Source organism: Prinia subflava, chromosome 4 (assembly GCF_021018805.1).
Source record: "Prinia subflava isolate CZ2003 ecotype Zambia chromosome 4, Cam_Psub_1.2, whole genome shotgun sequence".
NCBI lineage: Eukaryota > Metazoa > Chordata > Aves > Passeriformes > Cisticolidae > Prinia > Prinia subflava.
Window position 1 is genome coordinate 51,375,134 of NC_086250.1, and position 22,584 is coordinate 51,397,717.

The 22,584-nt window shown below is 40.2% G+C and overlaps 1 protein-coding gene across 1 annotated transcript in view; it reads right to left on the minus strand.

The window, feature by feature from the left end:
- The window catches only part of FAM3C (FAM3 metabolism regulating signaling molecule C), a 29,984-nt gene extending 7,755 nt beyond the window's left edge, over window positions 1-22,229 (minus strand). Inside the window, exons 1-5 of the mRNA XM_063396760.1 lie at window positions 22,062-22,229; window positions 8,564-8,623; window positions 4,258-4,362; window positions 3,048-3,077; window positions 2,530-2,653 (exon numbers count right to left, since the gene is read on the minus strand). Of these exons, the coding sequence (XP_063252830.1) occupies window positions 2,530-2,653; window positions 3,048-3,077; window positions 4,258-4,362; window positions 8,564-8,576 (272 nt within the window). The 5' untranslated portion in view covers window positions 8,577-8,623; window positions 22,062-22,229. The remainder of the gene's footprint in view (window positions 1-2,529; window positions 2,654-3,047; window positions 3,078-4,257; window positions 4,363-8,563; window positions 8,624-22,061) is intronic.
- Between the last annotated feature and the right edge of the window lie 355 nt (window positions 22,230-22,584).

Consider the following 22,584-nt stretch of genomic DNA (forward strand, 5'->3'; position numbering starts at 1 on the left):
CACATGCAAAAAGTTATAATGCATTCAGATGACAAAACCTGCAAATATGAATACAAGAATTACTAGTTACTAAAAGAATGTAGGACAAGATTTTGCTATTGGGTTACTGTGGTACAATCATGCAACTGGCTTCACACTCAAGTAAAACTACATGGAGAAGTTGCTGGTAAAGAAACAAATATAGCCCCTTGTAAAAATCCCATGAAGTAGCAATTACAATATTTAATATTTTGATGATGAGTCCAGCATGTTTTTCCTATTTTGGATTATGGCCTCTCAATAGAGAACAAGGCTGTATCTCAATTTGTTTGCAGCAGAAATCCTGCTTCACATTAAATTTTTATATAATAAAAATAAAAATTGAAGAATTACTTGCATTCTGAATTGCATTCAGCAATGTTAGTGCTTTCATAAGTCAAGTGACATCCTTATATTTAATATATAGGAAAACACTATACTCTATGAATATCATTGACAAATTATGAAAACTTGTTCCTGCTGTCCTGCCTTGGAAATATGAAGAAAACAAAGTAATCAGAAAAACCTTTTTGCAGTGTGAGTTCACAAAAACTCTTCTCTAAAAAAAGAGCTACTCAAGAGAAAATGAGGTTTTTTTAGTGCTCAGATATATTACTTTATACACTTGAGACTGCTTTTGCAACATTACAAACACAACAGGCTGCAATGCAACAGCTTCACACAGGAGGGCAGCCCTTCATCAGTTTTAGAATTCTCCCAAGAATTTACAGGCAACAAGTTGAGAGCTTTTGAAAGAGAAATAAAACCTCTTTTGAGCAAAGCAGGAGATCATACAAAATCAATCAGAAAAATTCACTGATTTAACAGATAGGTTTGACAGACATTCCCCTCTGAAGGAATTCAGAAAGAAGTTTGCCAAGGAAAGCTGGACTTCAGAATCCAATGTGCACTATAGTGCCTGCTTAGAGGACTTTTTCCAGCAACTACCTTATTTTCATCACTTTCTTCAACAAAATAGCTAGTAGAGGATTTTCTCATTTTTGCACAGAAATAACAAAACTTTTCTTAGTTAATCAGTCGGCAAGACATTAAAACAAGAAGTCAAAAATCCCAAACAATATAACCCTGCGATCCTGAAATTAAAATATTACTTGTATTCCCACAACTTTTAATCATTGAATCAGCCTGAGTCTTCCCACATACTAAGCTTCCTGTATTAAGCAACCAGAATGAGAGAGTAGCATGTGTTGTAACACCAGCAGAAATAAATACCACGCTGGGAGATTAGATAAGCCTGCCCAAGGTCACCAAGCAAGTCACCAGCAAGAAAGGAAAGCAGAAGGAGCAGCCTGTAGTCCGTAGGTGCCAAGGTGAGCTCATGCTGAGCACGAGCTCCCCAGCTACACTGGATGCTCTGCTGCAAAGTGACTCCCACACCAGCCAGCAGGCCCGAGCTAAGCCAGCCTTGCACAGCTACTCAGTGCTAAAAACAGTCTTCTCTTTAACATCACTTGAGACTACTCTCACAGTTACTTTAGGGAGTAAAACGCTACCAAGACACTTTTTTCTCTTATACATGAATTATCCTATTTACTCTATTATGTGGGGTTCTGTTGTTCACAGAGAAGTTGCCTCTGGCTCTAGAATTCATTAGCACCAGCTGCTGTACGTGCTATCTGTACTAATATAGTGTGGGCTGAGAAACAGCTAAACTGGAGTGGCTTCAATGCAAATGGAAGGCAAAGGCGTTAACTGGACTGATACTAAAAATAATCCCCGTCCAACAACACTAACATTATGTCTTTTCTGACATGTCATCTGCAAAATCAAGTGGATAGATTACTTTATAGGAAACTGCACACTCTAGGTGACAATGAGCAGGAACAACCTAAGAGGAGAAACACAGTCTAAAAATAAATATTAATATTCCCTTTATGGGGGTTACTGAAAAGTACCCAGTTAAATACTTTATGTACAGTATTATTGATAATAATGTGTCAAAAATATTATTAAAAAGAGGACTTAAAACCAAACTGTGTCTCAAGCAGTTGTTGTCCTCATGTCACATTTAAAATTTACTAACTTTAGTTAACATGTAAATAACTACTGATCATTAAAATACTGTTTTTCCCTTTTGAAGGCAACATTAGAAGAAAAGTAGAAAATATGTTCTGACATTGGTACTGAGAAAATATAGTTTAAAAGATTACTTGCAAAAGAGAATACAATTATTCACTGAACTACTATCAGAGGCACAAGGACAAGTTATTTAGAGACAAGTGTGCATCTGACTTGACAAAGTCTACTAACCCTTAAATCTGTAAACCTGAAACAAAGTGAAAGGTATTTTGCATGTATTAAAATAACATACATTTCTGCATTTACTGCAGAACACTAAGTGTGCTTCATCAGAGGTAAGATTACAGTGCAATGTGACCTTTTCATGGAGTCAAACTGTTTGCAAAAGGCCCCTAATTTAAACTACTGATTTTGAGTGCAAAGTGAACTGTTTGAAAGAGACACTTAGAAACAACAGGTAAAAATACTTACACATTATCCTCTACACAAATTTTAGGTCCAACTACATTTGCTGCTCCACTTGACATTTTGAATGCAAAATGCTTTTCAGGACAAGCTTTAGAGATCCCACACTTGTATCTTGGAGGTTTTGTAGCTTTCAAAAGGAAATAAACCAAGATTTTAGAGAACACCACAGGCAGGCTAACAGACAAATATATTCCAAAGGAATTCAAGGAAGAGGGCAAACACAAACACTGTCACATCTGTAGTTACATAGCAGTTTAAAATAATCTAAGTTCCCGAAGCACCTCATTATTCCAGCTTCTTGTTGTGACCCTGCTGCTTGCTCTGGCACTGTCATCAAAAGCCACAAGCCAAAACTACAAAACAGACTTTACCAGAAATTCAGGAAAATCAGGGAAGAGGAAAATTAGTTTCTGATTGCATTTGAATTGTAATTAAGACTTTCTTAACTATGAAAATTCATCAGTCTTTCTGTTATTAGTAAAAGCAAGTCACAGCAGTAATACATGTCTATGAATACTCACAGCGTGCAGCTGCATCCAATGCTGATCTAGCTAAAATGAAAAAAGAAAGTTTTACAAGCTGTTACTATTGAAGTATCATCTGCTATATCAGAGCCTATAAATTTAAAATCTTTCTGTACCCCCATAATAACAGGCTGGTTGAAATGAAGTATCAAACACACCTGAATATTATGCTCTAAAAAAACCAACTTTTATGCATTAGCAGAATGAAAGTGATTAGGAATCCCATTCAGAAGCACTGCTTTAATTTATGACTGAGTCATGGAGAGTCAGTCACGGAGAGTCAGTCATGGAGGGAGTCAAAAACCCACAAAGACCCAAAACCTCTGAGAATTTGTGGAGTTTAGGGCATCGAAGTGAAATTAATTCCCTCCTCACAGCTTCACTGGAATGGGGTTCCTTTCACCTAAACTGGAAGCTCAGGTATACTTCAGCCCAACCATTCATGGCTCCCTTCCCTGAGATATGAAGAGACACAAGTGCCCTCATCACGCACACATCTGAACAACACCTCTGTCTCTTCAGTGATTACTGAAAATGTCTCTGCTGACTGGTTTGGATGGCAGCTCACACTGCAGTAATCCAGAGTTAAAGAACACAAACTGCATCCATGTACCAAACGTTTATTGGGGTTTTTTTTTTTTTGGTAATAAAAAGCACCTTGAAAGAATATTCTGATTCAAAATAGACTCTGAAATTTGAGACATCTCAACTGCTAATCTGTATCTGTGTAGAACACCTGGGCACACCTGAAATGTTTTGACTACTGCAAAATTCAACTTAATATGGTAGCATACCTGAGCAAGAGAAAAAGCTCCCCTAAACAAATTCTAAATGTCTTTAGTAGTAGTACGGCAGAGCACAGATTTCCAAAAACATGGTTCAGGTCACCTAATTTATTATGCTACACTAATAATGCATTTCCAGTAAACAAACAAACAAACAAAACAAACATAAAAGCAAAAAAAATCCAGGTAAAATTAGGTATCCTTGGCAGACAAAAGAATCAAACTGATTATGAGAGTAGGTTAAATATTTCATACAGAAAATAATTTAATATACACATATAAAAAAAAATAACAAGCACACTTATTACAGATAAAAACAGAATTCTTAAGTTGAAGAGCCTATGGCAAAATGAATACAATATTCTTGATAAAGGCTCAAGTAATAATAATAAATGTCCAGAGAAAACAATGTCATCACTTACCAAATATGTGTCCTAAGTTTGCATCCATTTTTATTTCAAACACTTGAGATATGACATAAAACGTCAGTAAAAATATTGCTATGACTACTACCAACTTTGCAGCACCTGTTAAGAAGCAGAAAAAAGTTTCAAAAAAATTTCTGCAAATGGTAACATTAGTTTACCAAAATTAGCAACATGAGAAATGTGTATCAGATTACATTCTGGGGAACTCCAACAGGATGACCATTTGTGGACCTACTAAACAGAATAAATCTGAGAAAAAGTTTGGATATTATGGATGGATATTATAATGTAGGATGGATATTACAATGTGGGATGTAACTGCACCAGTCCATCAGATTATCATACCAAATGCACTCTGGTCTTAACTTTCTCTACCTTCATGCTTGCCTGACACAATAGTACCAAGTCAGCTCAGCAGCCAGGAGAGACCAGACTTCCACAAAAATCCAGCTTAACCAAATGACCTATGATGATCTACCTAGCTGTTGTCCAAAGGCAAAATTCCCACCTTCCCCATTCCACTTCACTGTTCTTAGCCATAAGTACCTGACTCCTCTCTGTTCACAAATACTGTGTTTCCCCCTGCCCTCATATTGAACTACCTCTGTTTTAATATATGGCCCAGACTGAGAGATTAGGGATCTGTTTATGTACAGCATATATATCTGTTTATATACAGCTACTATGGTCGGTCAGCTCTGAGTATGACATTAAAAAAAACCAACCAACCAAAAAACAACAAAACCCCAAACCACCAGCCAACCGGAAAGAAGCATTCTCACTTACTTTGCAAGAAATTGATATTAATGACCTTCAAAAAGCAAGCTGGATGACTCAAAGGCTATTTTAAAATAAGTAAGAAAAAGCAGTACTTCTCCCATCCCCCTTTTAATATACAAGGCTAAGTTCCTGCAGTGCTAAGCAGCCAATCTACTTCATGGGAGAAGAGCTGTAAGGACACAACACAGCAGCCTACATCTGAAATGGAAATGTATGTGATACTGCCACAAACCTCTCCATTTTTTAGCATAATTTGCAATACATTTTTATAGAAAACTCCAATTTTAACTGACTGTAAAATACTGACTAAAAAATACTGACTGAGAGTACCAGTCAAGTCAGGAAGCACCTGCTCAACATCCTGCCTTCCTATCTCACTGCAGTATGTCAAACTGGTTGGAAGAATCAATCTTAGAGCATGCCTCTTCTCCAATTGCCAGCCAAATCCTTTAGAAAAAAGCAAACTTATATACTCCTGCAGATATCAGACTGCTGCGATGGGCTGCTCAGAAAAACTTAAAATAGACAGATTACGCAGCCTTCAGAAGGATGAGAGATGCTAATCAATCCTCCCAGAAGGCTAAAAAAAGATAAGGGGATAGAAAAATAAAAGACAGATGAAGAAAGATACAAGGTTTTTTGCTCGTAATTTGGTCTTTTTTGTGTCTGAGCACATACATATTTTGATGTAAGAAAATACAGGTGCAAACCCAACTTAAAAATATTATGCTGGAACTCCAAAGACCACTGCACTTGAAAGGAAGAGAACCATGTGTAAGCACTGGAGAAACAGATGATCTGCACATATGTTAGGAAATGGAGCAAAGGTTTTCCAAGCAACACTGCTTCAAACCACAAGTTGATACCAGATTTTGGAATGTGTCATCTAGCAAGTGCATTTTTACTGCAGAGTATGTGAGATGAACAAGAACTCAGTCTGAGGACTAACCATCCCCTCTACTCTGTATTCTGAGCTTTTCAAGTGAACTGCAAGTGCTCCCTTCAAAGATTCAGTTAGAAATCTCCTAGAAGGTTCTTTAAGCATTTGAACCAAAACTGGCATGTTTGCTATGGGTGAAACATGCTACAGGAACTGCCATATCTACTTTGTGGGTTTTAGCAAAAAAAAAAAAAGTTGGATGAAAGGTAAAAAAACCTAAACATGTTTGGAAAGTAATTTTCCAGGTGAATCAGGCACCTAAAAGTTGGAGCATTTTCGAATTCTTTATCAGATTGATTAGCAAATTGCTCCCAGTTATACATGTTGTGGTTAATAAAGCAAAATTAGGAGTAGTGACAAAAATTGCATGCATTAACAAGCTCTTGGAAAAGGTGTTATTTTCTTCTAGAAGAAGCAACAGTTTCTCCTTCTGCAAAATAACACTAATTATTGATAAATGTGCAATGCACCAGAATCTCAAAACTGTTCCACTGCTACAAAGGCTATTCTATTGCGACAAAATGTCTAAAATATTTTCTTTTAATGTTATATTAGCAAAGATCTTATTTTTACAATCACTGTGCAAAGCTTTTATCAAGTAGAATTAGTTTCTTAAAGCCTGTACTACAGTTACTTAGCTCTATGAAAGGGCTTTTATAGTTTTCAAACTCCCAGCAACCATTCAGAAAGCTTCAGACACTTAGAACAGCACATAGCAATTTTAGTGAGGCAGGGAAGAAATGGCTTAAGACAACCATTTGCCATTTCCTTACTCCTTCATCATCTTACAGAAATAGTAGGCAAAATATGTCAAGTCATGGCACTTTAAACAGTCATTGCAGATCACCTACAGCATTTTAACAAGGTACTTGCTCTTTGACCATCCCAATTCCAAAATGAGTTTCATTAAGCATCAATAAAATAGAACAGCAATGCCTGTTACGCCAGTTAAGTGAAGCATATTCTGACAAAGTTTGATAAGAGGGCACATCTAAAGGGAGAGACAACCTGCAGGAACACCTGGATAGGCTGGAAGAATGGGTTAACACTGACAGTGAAGTTCAACAAGGACAAGTGTAAAGCCTCCCACCACGGAAATCATAACCCAGGAGTGAAAAACAGACTGGAATCTACCCAGCTGAGGAGCAGTTCTGTGGAAAAGGACTAGGGAATTCTGGTGGACAACAAGCTCAATACAAATGGAGGGTGCTGGCAAAGAAGCCAGCAGGATGCTGGGCTGCATCAACAAGGGATGCAGCAGAGAGAGATAAAGTCATTATTCCTGTCTGCACAGCACTTGCCAGGTCACACTTGTTCCACTCCCTTCCACAGGAACCACTCCTAGTGCTGGACCCCACTATTAAAAAAAGAAGAAAGACAAAGACATGGACAATCTAGAGACAGTCCAACACAAAGGTAACCAAAGGACTGGGAAGCCTGCCAGATGAGGAAAGGCTGAGACTGCTGGGTTTGTTCAGCCCTGAGAGAAGACTTACAGGAGAACTTAGTACCATATTCCACTATTTCAAGGGTGGCTACAAAGAAGATGGAGTCTTTTGCAAGGAGTCACATGGAAAACAAGAGGAGTAGTGGGTACACGTTATTCTGGGGAAGATTCCAGTTAGACAAAGAAAATTTGTCACAATGAGAACACTCAGACATTGGAATAATCTCCCCAGGAAGTGGTGGACTCCCCAACACTGGCCATTTTGAAATCTGGCTGGACAGAGTGCTGGGCTAGGGTTCAAAGTAAGTTATAGCAGTATGAAAATTATAGGGTAAAATACAGCTGCTACTTCCTGGATGGAATGCTGTGAGCACCCCCAAAACTATCTCACGAGTCCACACACACAGTCTGCAACCTGAAGCACATGCTAACAGGCAACAGAGGGTGGAGCAGAGTGGAAACATCTTGGCCATCTCTTGAAATCAGTTTTGTAGCTGATAAACCTGCACAGCTCCTGTCGACCAAGGGAGATAGGAGCAGGGATCTTGCTGCTAAACCAGCAGCTGTGGTGAAATCACTCTCCTGAGATGAACTTGGTTGTTTGTAACTTAATTGTAATATTAACACACATCATCCCAAAGTTACCCAACTCCAATATACGACCACCCCTCACTGAGCTCGTGCTCTATATTTTATTGACTATATCTGTAACAGTGAAGCAAGAGAATTTTACACCAATACGTAACAAAAGCATGTATTACTAGAGACACTCAAGACCCACCCAAATGAAAAGGAAGTTCACTGAAGAGTCCCCACAACAGGACAAGGAAGTTCATTGAAGTCCCTGTGACAGGACACAGACTAGTCAGGCACAAGGGGCTTGTCTTTCCTGGTGTACTCACAGACTAATCAAACACTCAAAGTTTGAGGAAATCTCCACTTTTCACATGACAACTATCTTGTCTAGACTGCGCTTCTGACAAAAAATGCCAGACCAGATGATTCTTGAGATCCTTTTAACCTTGTATTCAATGATTCTGTGACTTTAAAACCTTATTGTTCGAACTTGCTAATGCTGTATATAGCAGTTGTTTCAGAAATGACCAAAGTCTGATTTTACTGAGTGTACTTACCTGCTATTCTCATGTTTAATCTTCAGCCAGCTAATGACTCTACTGCATTAAAACAGCCACCTATGGGAAACCAAAAAAAAAAAAAACAGAAAGTAAAAACCACTTCACCATAATTACAGCCAAAAAAGCACTTCTATGATGAGTAAAAAACCCCACAGATTTTCTAGTCAATAAAATTAATGATGGTTGTTCTGAATACCTATTTCTTAACACTCAAGAGTTAAGGGAAGATTTAAGATGGATTTCTGATGTCTTGCTTTCCTCTATTTCTCCACAAAACATGTGTTCTGAAAAAACATTAATTTCATCTAATCCTCTCTAGATTCAGTTTAACTTTCAGTCCTTCAATTTGTGACCTAAGTACTCAGTACACCAGTGCTCTATCTAAGCAGTCTTTAGTTTCCTAAAGCTATGTGGTAAAAGTCAACAACTCCACCTGCACTCCTTCAAAACCCTACCTGCTTGTGGGTGCAAGTTGCTATTTGGCAACACAGCATAGCAAACTATGCTTTGGAGAGAAAAGATTTAAGCATTTTGGTCTCTAGGATACTACATAAACTGCATTCAATGGAACTGAAAGAAGGTCAACACTTTAATCTCTGCATTACAGAAACATAACACGTTTGTCACGCATAGGTGACACAGCCAGGGGAATAACATGATGGTCAATGATGACAGAAGCACCAACCTTAGTCCTCCAATTATTTCAGAATAAACTGAAAACCACTCGAAGCAAACAGTGCCTAAACACCCACAAGCTTCTTGAGAAGAGGATGTCACCACACAGAGCCATAGCGGGCCACAAACTCCACAGGCTCTGAACAAAAGCTCCCACCTCCCTCCTCCTCCTCAAGCAACGCAGGGCCCAGGGGCCAGAGGCAGAGCTGCTCCAGGGCAGCTCTGCACCATGCTCAGTCCTGTGGGCACACACTGCACTGGGCCTGGACAGCTGCTTCCACCTTCCCCCAACTCAGGGATCTTCTTGAATCATCTGCACTAAGGCCACAGTTGAAGACATGGGACCAGCTATCTCTCTAATCCAAGCAGCTGTCCCAGGCCCCCATCACAAAAGCTACAGCATCCCTAACCCTCTGCAGTCCTATGCCATGATTTTGAAAACATTATCTTTAGAAACTATTAGAAAAACTGCTGTTATTAGAAATACAACTTATTTGGAGACAAGCACCAGAACACCCGCATAGTTCTCATGGTCTATACCAGGAAGAAAAAACTGGTATTATGCAGACAACCTTTTGCCTTCACTTAGTTGAGTATCTTCAAGTTCAGTGGCTTGTATTCAGATACTCTTTGCCAAAGACTCGGCCACTCTGCTCTATCCCTTCAAGTTTACAAAAAAATGTCAGCAGAGAAATAAACAGGAAAAAAATTGCAAATACAGGAATATTTATTTCTATTCTTTCAGAATTTGAAAATACTTATCACCAAAGTTTAAAAGCAGACAAATGTTTTTGAGTGCTAATGTTGTACTGTAAAGGAAATCTCACAGCATATTATAGTCCATAATATATCCATTTAGCTGCAGACACACATATTATATCCTCATATAATAACTTCTTTCAGCGAAGGGCAAGTATTTGTCTTGTACAAAGACAAACAATAATCTGTCGGGGCAGATAAACTCATTTTATTTTGAAGTCTGGGAACAGAATTATTCTGGGCTTCTTTCTCTCCTGACACCCAGAGATGTTACAATAAACACTGGCTGTACTTTGAACAACTACAAGCTTGTTTTAAGTCTGCATTGAAAAAAAGATGTTTCCTTTTTTGTTTTACTCTGAACAAAACCACATCATGAATTCAAAACATGAAAACAAGAATATGAACAAAACCAGAAAGGAGAATCTTAGTGAAACAATTGCATGATCTAACCTTGACTGCTTTTATCCCAACATCCCCTTTCACCCATCTCAGGGATCATTATTTGTTGCAATCAACAAACAATAATATGCTTTCTTTTTTTAAATGTGGAATGTGTTTTGATTTAGAAAAAGGTAAAATGAGTATGCCATGCCTCAACTTGAAAGGAATTAAAAAAATTTAGTGATTCTTTTCTAAATTACAGTATACTGAAAAATCATGAGGTTTGATTTACTGAATAATACCGTAGTGCTACAGTACAGACAAGTGTTGCACAGCACTTTCCAGCTGCAGGAAAATAATTTATGGACATCAAGTTCTTTTTCCTACACTTATTATCTTAGATTTTTTTAAAAAGTATTTCAAGACAGAACAGAATAAAACAGAAGCTGTGAACTCTTATAAACGCTTATGGACCATTACTCCACATCTTTGGTATTAGACTTCATAACTAAAATTAGAGAACTGATAAGAAAATTGGATTGGAATTTTTAATAGTTTATATTTTAGGATCATTTAAAAACAAACAAAGAATAGACGATCACAACTGAGCTTGCTCAAACTCAGATGCAAAAAAGCAGTACCAACAACATTCCTCTGCTTGCTTTAGAAACGGGCCAAAATAACCCTAACACTATTTTTTCTCTTCTTTGATGTAAGATTCTATCAAGTAGAGGCAGGAGAATTAGAACCTTAGTATCCTCCTGACTCATGAGGGTCAAGTAATGCAAATAATCATTTATTACTACATCATTCTCTGTTAGGCAATACCAAAAGGCTCCCCTGTATCACTCATTAGAGACTGAGGCAGGAGGTGCAGCCCATAGCAATGTCCCAATGAGTGCAGCAGAACCCCATGGACATGCAAAGACTGAGGAGAACACCACACAACAGGCAACAGGAGCAATCAACATCTTCAAAGGAAAATGGTTGGGTTTGGGAAGTGTTACGTGACTTAAATATGGATTTTCTTTTTCTTCAGACTGTTTTCTTAGCAAAAAACGTACGAAGTTTTTCAGTCAAAGTCTACAACTTGGACAGCAGAAACAAACCAAAAATTTTCTTGTGCAGCACTGCCTTGAAATGAAAAGATATCCACAAAATAACCTGAACAGCAGAAGACAGGAAATTAGAGGTTATAAATCCTTCTTGAATGCTGGCATGTCACTGTCCAGTCCCCTGCATGGAGTTGCACATCCATCCATGCAGAAAAAACTGTTTATTCTGGATATAAACTGCTAGGGAGAGGATATATGGAAAGACAGCTGGCAGCTGAGGTTACTGGTTGCTTTTTTTCTGCATCCTTGTGCATCCTAAATAACCCCCATGACAGTTTAAAACATTCTCCATGGGGCATGGAAAACAGTAGCTTACAGTAAAATAAAGGAAAAGAAAAACAAAAGGGCTTTCCCCCACTCTGCTCCACTTGTTGATTAATTTGTGTGCTATGTCATACTCAACACAAATACAAAAAATATTTAACTCTATACAGCTACTACACACATTTTTGTTCATACCTAAACTAGTTTCAGTAAGTAGACCAGCAAATGTTTGCTTTTAAAGTAACCTGTGTCTCTTGAGGGAACCCTGCTAGGTCCCTCCCGGAGGGAGCTTAGAATATTACTTAATTTAGGAAAATTACAAGCTTGTAATCCTTCCAAGGAAATCATCATCACATTTTGTTAGATGATCTGAAGTTTCTAGCACAACAAGATGGAGTTCTTTCTATACTCACGTGTTAGACAGAGTGCTCATCAAGCAAGTTTTCCTGCTAGAATCATTGTGCAAGAGGAAACTGCATTGAGATAATTGACAAATTACCAGTTCCTATTAATCCTGCCTCACTGACATAACACTGAATGAAGTGCAGATTTCAGTCCCAAACTGAATGCAATTCAATTTGGTTAATTCTTTATCAGGCTTTTCTCAACACTTGTCCAGAGACAGTGCCATGGGACACACGTCCCTAGGGCAGCAGCACAGCCTCTGCCCTACTTACAGTGCAGAAAGCTGTGGCCACTCGCCACAAACTCTGATTTAAAAGGGGTTTCAAATATGACTGTAATTAATGTTTTGAAGGATGATAATGAAACATGTAGATTAGTCTATTTCATTTACAGGATAATAGTACTTCCATTTAGCAACTTGATAACAGGAGTAGATTATGCTTACAAAACAGGCACAGAAAAACAAGCAAAAATGAGAGGCAAGAAGGTCAAGATAATTTTGAATTCTGACCTTAGCTGATTAGGAAGAGGTTCCAAAATCAATAACAATACTTAATAGAACAGAAAGTAATACACTCCACAAGTGACATCAAGTGCAGCAAAACAAGCAGCAGAAAGGGAAAAAGAGATTATAGCAGCTCTCTAATATTGGGGTCACCAATGTCGTACTGCCACAAAAGTGTAACTGTTCGTTGTGAACTGCACTGATAGGACTGCTGTGGATGGAAAAAAAGCAATTACTCTGCTCTGCCCAAATAAACACAAAATACCCTGCTCCATGAGCTAGTTTGACTTTTAACTAAGACCCACGTGCAGGGTTTTTTTTAAGTCTATCTCAATGCATAATCCCCAAATGGAAGAATCTAGATAAGAATTACACGACCTAAATAAACCAACTAAGGGATAAAAGAATCAAGTCTGCTTTGCAAGGAACTGTGAAAGAGAGAAGTCAGGATCAGACATCTTTATCTCTTATCTTCAAGGTGTAATTCTTAAATGTTTTAGAAATACATTTCTTAAAAATACTATTATTTATAGCAAATCTAAAATATATATTAAAGACATTATTCCTCGAAATATATCTTTTTCTAATTTAAAAAAATGCTGACAAGAACTGTTCTCAGTATTCCCTGGCTGCTGCTCCTCTATTTGCAGTTATAAGAATAAAGAAAAACAACCTTACAATTACGAGGATAAACAAAAAATTTAAAAGGAGGCTGTAAATCATAATAAAAGTCTGGAAAAAGAGACAGAGACAATTTTTCTTAACACAGATAAGCCTACAAGGTGTGAGTTAATGTCCTCTTCAATATTAAGCCCACATTTCTATACTATTACATGCAAATCTGTACCCAGGTTATGTAATATTAAATGTCTGGCAGTCTGGAATGCTTTGCATTCAATTCAGGGGGAAATTGTTCCCCCAAACCAGGACTTCAGTGTTTGTGCACTTTCTAGCAAGGTCAAATAATGTTATACCTGGTTCTGTATATATCTGCTATTTGTTAATATGAACAGCATATACTACACTGCAGCTAAACAAGCACTCAAAATTACTTAGCACAAAAAAACCCAAACCAAAACATTAAAAACCCACCTGAGCTTTTATTTTTTATTTCCAAGACTTAATTAGATTAGAACTTTTTTTTTTTAGCACCAACTGCATTCCTCAATGATTAGCAGATGCATTTTACTCCTGTCAGAGAACAGCAAAAAAATCCTCCAAACAAACAAACCTCTAGCTTTTCACACCTGGTAAAAGATAATCAATGAAACAACATTGTGTTTAATCTAGCCTCTGCTGATAAGAAATTCCAGTGAGTTGTGTTCAAGCAGTTCAGAGCAGGTGTTTTTTAACTCAATATTACACAGTGAATTAGATATGTCAAGGAGAGCATTAGCCATTCTTATGTGATTTCTGGTTTTAAACCAGTGGTTGTGCCAACCTGAATTATATGCCATGGACAAAAGAGGTGAGACATTCAAAATCATTCAAGACTATTTCATTTAAATGCAGGATGCATTTTCTTATCCAGATGATTGCTTACTTTTCTGCTAGGCTATGAATACTTTTTCCAATATGTTTACAAAATTAATTTAATTTGAAATTAGTGAAGAACACACATGGAAAAGAATTATATCTTTAAAAAAGTAACCAGGATAACTCAATTTTATTGTATAATCATGCACCATTGTCTCTTCTGGGAACACAGGCTATGACCCCAGTAGTTGCTCCCTACAGGAAGCGCTCCTACATCCATACAAATTCTTTCAAGTTCTGGCAGAACTCCACATAGGGAAAAGGTTTGTCAACCCAGAAAAATTCAGAGACTCAGGAATACATATTTCTTTTCTCCTTTGTGACAAATGCTACCATGAATTAAAAATATTAATTTCTTATAAAAATGAGAATTCTTATAAGAATTGTGTTCTTTCATATACATATCAAGATTCATCTTGGTATTCCAGACAACTGAATCAGACCCAAAGTGTTTGCTTGTAAATACAAGATTTTATTTTACTTCTACCAAATTATATCTACAATAAATGAATGTAGATAAATGTAGGAAATTAAACCCAGGCTTATTCCAAAATTAGAAAGAGATAATCCAGCTACTGTTGCATGTCCTATGTTGCGACTACCACTCTGTGGTTTCACTTTTAGGAAAGGAAATACACATGAGAAGCAGCATTGTGCCAGAGTGTTTTGAAACTTGATGATGTGCAAAACAAACCTTTCCCAAATGGCATGTCAAATCACTGACCATGCAAGCTTTTACTAGTGGCATCAAGCCAGTACTTTCACCTTAGGCAACACAGAAACTAGCCAGGCTCAAACACTGAAAAATTCTTCTGAATCCCAAGAAGCTGAGATAAAAGTACTAAGGCATTCATTCTTCCTACAGAGAAGGAAACTCAACCCACATTCCTTCTGCAATTAAAACAACAAAACCAAACCAATCCAAGGAAAGAAAGCAACATAACCAATCAACAAGAACAAAAAGTTTAGCCTTATAAGCACTCAAGCCATACTTTGAAGACCCTTCTCAATTATTACAAAAATTTACTGTTCATGTCCATATAGTTAAGAATATGATTTATGGTCCTAAACCCCACACTATTTATATGTGATAAAGTAAATTGTAACATTGCTGCTGACATACCTATTGAAAAGAATCTTAGCTCTGTGTTTCATGGGGTTGGATAATACCACATTTTGAACATATTGAAGTTCAGATATATAAAATCATCAAGGACAAATTGCTCAACTTTTTTTCATCAACTTCCTCACTTCATCGCAGCAAATTACAGATATCTGACAATAAATATTTAAGAGAATGAGGTATCTCAAACTATTTTGTAACTGAAACACTGCTGTAATTACCACCTGTTCAAAAGTCCAAAACTAATGATTTGTTTTCTGTCATACTTTCAAGAAAAAAATTACGACCTTGATTTCACAAGACAGCAAAGTCTCTTCAGTTTTTCCACAACAGGAAGTAAATAAAGCTTTGTAACGCATTAATCTGTGGGACCACCAGGTCTCACTTGAAGGTGTTGCCAGAATCTAGTAGATGTTCCAAATATGCAAGAGCATTCACACCAATAAAAAATACCAAGCCTCTTTTTAGAATATTGCATCACTATCAAGCAGTGTTATCCTACCCTGCTATAGACCAATTCTCAACAGAACTGCCATACCTAAGGATATATGCCTGAAGAACAATAAATAATAAGTAATAATAAATAAATAATAATAAAGTACATATAATTTCTGTGACTTCACAGAATGGGTAAAGTTGGAAGGGTCATCTGGTACACCATCCCTGCTCAGGCAGGGTCACCCCAGAGCACACGGCACAGGATTGTGTCCAGTTCTTGAATACCTCCAGTGAGGGAGACTCCACAACTGCTCTGTGCAACGTTCTAGTGCATGGTCACTGCACAGTGAAGGAGTTCTTCCTCAGAACTCTATTAAGGTGGAACTTCCCATGCATCAGTTTCTGCCCCTTGCCCTTTGTCCTTTTGCTCAGTCCCACCAAGCAGAGCCTGGCTCCATCCTATTGATACCCTTCCTTCAGAGACTGACTGACATTGATGAGGACCCCTCTCAGTTATCTCTTCACAAGGCTGAACAGGCACAGTTCTCTCAGCCTTTCCTAGAAAGAGAGATACTCTATGCCTTAACCAGCACTGCCAGACCTGCTCCAGGAGCCCCACAGCCCTCATTTACTGAGGACTTGATAAAACCACATATGATCACCACATAAATTTACTTGATGGTATGGCTATGGAACATCATTTTACACCGAGGCCCATTTTAAATAAATTTATCAAGCAAGCAAGGAGAGGAAAGGAGCACTACAAACACTTCCTCTACACATCCAGGTTTACTGCAGGAAAACCGATCGGCTCTGCTGCACTACTCTTCTCTCCAACCACAGTAAGACTCTAGACGGTAGCTTTAAGGTGTCAGAATGGAATGAACATCACTTGAATGAGGTTCATTCACTGCACAGACCACCACACCAACCTCATCCCAGAGATGCATACCAAGACTACAAACACAGCAACCCATGGAGCTTGTACATACTTTGCAAGGCAGAGAGGATTAAGACTACTAATAGTAACAAGGGAGATCTCCACACACTGTTGGAAATAAAACCCAATCTATACTAGCTAGCAAGCATTTAAGCATCTTTAAAAACATCTCAGCATGATCTGAGGCTGTGTGCTGGAGAGGACTTTCAACCTTTGTTCAGGAGCACGCTGATCTCACCAGGGAGCGGGGGGAAAGTGCTCCCCAGTGACAGTCACTGCTCACAGCACTGTTGGTATCTCTACCAACAGTGACACTGAGGGGACACTGAAATCCATGCTCTACTGCAGAGCACCTTGTCATCTACCCATCTCCCATGTGAGGTAGCATTTGGATAGGTTTTGGCCATTTGCAGGATTAAAAGAGCATGTCACTGGCTGAGCCGAGCACCCAGCAGGGAAAGCACTGCATCCCAGCTCTGGGAAGAAGGGCAGCAGCAGGCTCAGCACACCATGCCATGCCCACAGGATACTGCTAACTGGAGGGATCATTCTGCGCTCATGAGACTGCTGCTGGTGCCCGATAACCACCACGTGCATGAGGCACCCAGAACCAAAGCGCTTCTGTGGTGCAGCAAGGCATCGCCACTGGTCCATATTAGCACTGCACAGGCCATCCTTTGTGAGGGATGAGGTGAAGGATGCTTGGAAACAGAGAGGAAGTCAGTCACTAACATGATTCTTAACAGCTCTAGAGGGACTCCTTCCTACTGAAGACACACAAGACAGCCCCAAAACCTCTAGGTTTCTGAACATGAAGATGTCAGAACAAAGATCCACAACCTACATCTTGGCTAGGTGCAATCTTACAGCAACCACTACCAAAACCATAAGCCATATCTGAGAGGAATTATTTCACAGGAAAAAAAAAAACCAAACTAGGGACAATGTATTCTTTTTACGTATTATATATTTACAAAATTTGTACATTTTAATATTTAGTTAACAACTGGTATACATTCACTAGGCAAAATCCAACACAGACATTTTCTATTATTTGAGATGTTATTATCTAAGCATCATGATGAGTGGGGAGACCTAAAATTATGCTGCATAGCAATTCACTGTATGTCATTACTATGTAGAAATTTACCACATTAGGAACATATAGACTCCTGTGAGGAACAGCACCCCCAGCGACAGAAAGGTGCTTATTACAGCGACCTCACCACTGAAACTCCAACCAGCTGACACAGAGACACTGATATGCAACCACTGCATAGTCTAACAACTCCCGATGCAATGCCCCCTGGATCATGCTGTTCTAAGAGAGAAACTCTCTAATTGTTACTGGAACTCCTTTAATAAACCTCTGCCTGAATCAACTCAAATGCAGTTCCAAAACCACTGATGTGTCACTGATATTCAGCTGACCACCAAGCACACAAGCAGTCATGGCAGTTCCACCACCTCTCCTAGAAAGTGCAAGAGTATCAAGGCTGATCCAAAAGCAGAATTAAGTGTCTGGGAGCAGATCAGAGGCTTTCTAGCAGCGGCAATACTAGCAAACACCAGCTTAAACATTTGTGAAATGATGACTCAACTAACTGGTGACACCAAAACAGATCAAAATAAAAAAATAAAATAAAAAACCTTTGCTACTAGAAGATGGTTACTTTCTCCTCAGACAAAAGAGCTGGAGAGAAGGTGGGAGAAGGGAAGAAAGCAAGCAATTCACAAGAAAGCAAATTCTTATGAATAAAGGGGAGACTCATGTATTTCAATGGTGGGATTTTAACTAGACTGTCATGAGAATTAACACGTGTTTGTACATATAAACATATTGTGCAACTTTCTGCCACTGATACTGACTCAACAGCCACATCAAATGCAGGGCAGAGTTTACTCCAGCAGCTCCCTCTGTCCTGACGGCCTTACAAAGTTCCTTCTATCTTTCACGAAGGCTGTTCCATATTCTCTTGGCACTGAGGATATGTGAGGCCAAGGCTGGAAAATGCTGTAGTGCAGCTCAGTCTGCAAATCAAGATACAAACTATTTTTGTATTATAAAAATACAGTACTGTATATGGGGAGCAAAAATAGTTGAACAATTCCAAAAGAGTAACTATTGTTAATGCCCTGTGAAAACTTTAGTGTGATTGAATTTCAGGAACCTTGGGTGAAATACCATTTAATATTGCCATTCACCATTTATTATAAACATCAATGAACTACTGAAGAAGGATAAGATTTCTAAGTTTGTGGATAACACCAAGATGCAAGCAGATTAATTACAGGAAACAAATTACAGGGTGGAATTAGAGTTACAAATTACCCAGAAAAATCTTCATTTATTTATTTTAACAAAAAAATTTCCTAAACTCATCTCAGGATGCATGTACCTTTAACAAAAGTATGAGGAGGCTATGCTTGGATTCATGGTTAGACACAGAATTTTAGATGGTGAAGCAGGAAGCCAGGAGCACCTATTTATAGGTTGCAGATGCTTACTCTAAGAAATACTAGGAAATGAGATTTCAAGCAGCAATATCAGTTGAAAGCTACTTCCTCATCACCCTTCTATCGTGTCCTCATACTACAAGACCTCAGGCATATATAATATTAAGAAGCATGAACATTGATAAGATAGGCAAGCTCACCTACCAGGCTGCTCCAGCTCATATGATATTGCTCACTAAGGAAACTTTAAGTAGTAAAAGAAAATATAACTTATAACAGATTAGAGGACAACTTTCAAGAGCGCTGACAGGCAAAGTGCAGCAGCATTGGGCTGCTAGTTTTGCTCACCCATATCATGACCTCAGTGCAAGACTATCAGATTTCTGACACTAATGCAAATTACATTTTTTCTGAGAATTTTGTACAATCTTCGTTTCAGACCAATGTGAGACTTCTCAGACAGATCCTTCTAAACTGCAAAACAATTACAATAATTCCAGTACTGTTGACATCTAAACAATTGTCACAGGGCCAATGCAGCTGGCCACTGGCAGGTGAAAGGTGGAGGTTTACTATAATTATGTCACAAGTCCTATGCAATCTCAGCAAATTTTAGTGAAAAACTGAGAACTGAACATACATATGACTTATATAATGAGTCATGCACATATGATTACCGATATAACTAGAAAGACCTGCAGCCATTACATTCACAATTCAATCCCTTGACTTCACCGGAACTACAAGTTTAAAAATCAGAACCTAAGTCCTATTTGAATAACATATTTTCTTTGATCAATTTAAATCTTTAAGAACAATCTCTCTGTGTCTACTGTGGATTCCTTTTATGGAGACCTGATCTTCAGGCTGCAATAGAATCTGTAAATTGATACGTATTTTTGCACACTATCAATCCATTTTATGATTTAAAAACAATAAAAATCTGTTACCTGCATGTTAGTATTTTCCTCAAAACCCTGAAAATTAAACATTCAGGAATTAACTTTTTAAATACTATTTTCAAGAGTTTCACTACAATTTTGAAACTCTGTCTACATTATCCCTCCCTTCTACAAGCACTAGGAGTTCTCATTAACTGTGGGTGCCCACTGGATGATGGCACTCAAAGAGTTGTAGTCAGCGGCCCAATGTCCAAGGGACTAGAGCAGTGACAAGCGGTGTGCCTCGCAGGTTGGTATTGGGGCGATGATCAGACACTGACACAAGTTTGGCAGAGTGGTGGCAGGTAACCCATCCTCAGAAGCACTCAAGGCCGAGTTTGGATGGGGCTTTGAGCAACCTGGTCTAGCAGACACCTGATCTAGGTGTCCCTGCCCATGGCAGGGGGCTGGAAATGAACTGTATTTAAGGCCCTTTCCAACGCAAACCATTCCATGTAGAACACATACGCTCAGAAGCACTGGGGCTGCACTTAGAGAGGCTCCTGGTTCCGCCAGACAACCATTACTATCTATGTACTCTGCACTCCTGCTGGGTGAAGCGGTCAGGACTGCTGCAAAGCCACCGAAGCAACGACCTGCACCAGGAGCTTCCTCCATCCTGAAGTGATTAGGTGTCATTACATGACAATAGCAAGCTATTAGCTTGTGAAGAGCCTACCTGCAGGCTTAAAGCAAGGCACAAAACTTGTTTTGCCACACAAACAACTACGTAAATCAACAGCTAAAAAAGATTTCTTCATACTTAAAAGAAACCCGGAGGGAAAATATATGCTAATGAAGACACCTTGAGAAGTTTCGAAAGCTTTAAAAAAAGAAAACAACATGGCAGTCATTAAGTAGCCATTTCTGGTGTGGGTTTGTGGTTTTGATTATTTTTCTAAATAAGCCCCCAATTAGTATTAAATAAATACTTTGTTTAAAGAGAGGCGCAGTCTGGGTTCACCAGCAAAGAGCGAGCACGGGCTCCAAGTGTGCGGTATAACAGGCCACACAGAATATTTACAATATCCAGCATATGCAAAGATCTTCACCCAAGTCTGGAGTTACTACGTTATCATTTAACCTCTTTTAAATGTGAGGAAATGGGAAGATGAACAAGTCAGGTGAGTTACATAGCCCCTTAGTGGCTCAGCCAAACACATGACTTAACATATGGTGGGTGACATTTACCTAAGGCGATTTAAAAAAATGTAATTTCTGTCCGTTTTCCTACTTCAGCAAGTCAGAGGCCAGTAACCAAAAGCACACAGGCTGCTTCGACAAGTATCTCAGCACGCAGCCCATCTGACTCCCTGGGGAGCTCACGGCTGCTCTCGGAACGATGCAGTCCGCGATCAGTCACACCCGAGCCGAGCCCCACGCGTGCCAGCAGCGGCCGCGACCCGCCTCACAGGAGAGCCCGGGAGCACCAGCGAGCAGCAGCACCGCCCCGTTCGCACCGGGCTCACTTCGCTTCGGCAGGCAGGGGCTGCCACGCTGCCAGCGTCTCACTCATTTCCCCGAACCGGGGCGTCCTGCCGGCCCGACCGCCGCCACCCGGTGCCTCCTCTTCCTGCCCGGCCACCGCCGGCAGCTCCGGGCGCCCGCCCCGTGCCCACCGCCGCCTCCAGCCCGGCCCTGACACCCTCGGGCCGGCCGAGGACGGGACAGAGACCCCGGGACAGAGACCCCGGCCCAGCGCCCCGCCCGGCTCTGACCCGCGGGCCCGGCCCGCCTCCCTGCCCGGGCGGGAGGGATGGGGGAAGGGCCAGGCGGCCCGGGTGAGGGGCACCGCCGGGGAAAGGCGGCGGCGCAGGCGGGGCTGGCGGCCGGCGGCTGCCCCGCGCGGGGGACAGCGATGCGCGCCCGGGCGGCGGAGCCAGCGGCGGGATGCCCGGCGGGAGATGGGCAGGGGCCGCCCCCCGCAGCCCCGCGGAGAACGCGAGCACTTACCGGGGCTGTAGGGTCGCGCAGCGTCCCCTCGGCGGCCGCGCCGCGAAGGCTGCCCCGGCCCCAGCAGGAACCGAGCGGAGCCGCCGCCGCTGCGCAGCCGGAGGAGGGCGCGGAGGGCGCACCCGCCCCCTGCCGGTGGCGGACCGGGCCCGCTCCGCTCCGCCCCGCCCCGCCCGGGCCGCCCCCGCCCTGCCGGACTGCCGCGGAGCAACTCCGCCGGAGCGTGCCCCGCGGTCAGCCGGGGGCAGGCACACCGGGATGTTTCTGCTTGTTTTCTCTTACAGTTTGCACACCTTTTTTTTTTTTTTTTTTTTTTTCTTCCCCAAACTATCTTGTGCTACCGAACAGAAACGGCATTTACTTTTTAAAATAAAGTCCTACCTTTTTCTTTCAAAAACAGTATGATCAGCAGGACTGAGGCAATCTGAGTTATTGCATAAGAAGAAAAGATAATCCCTGTCTCTTCTTTGGTTTTTTTTTTTTACTCTTGCACTAATTTTCCTCTAAGCCCGCCATGAGTTGG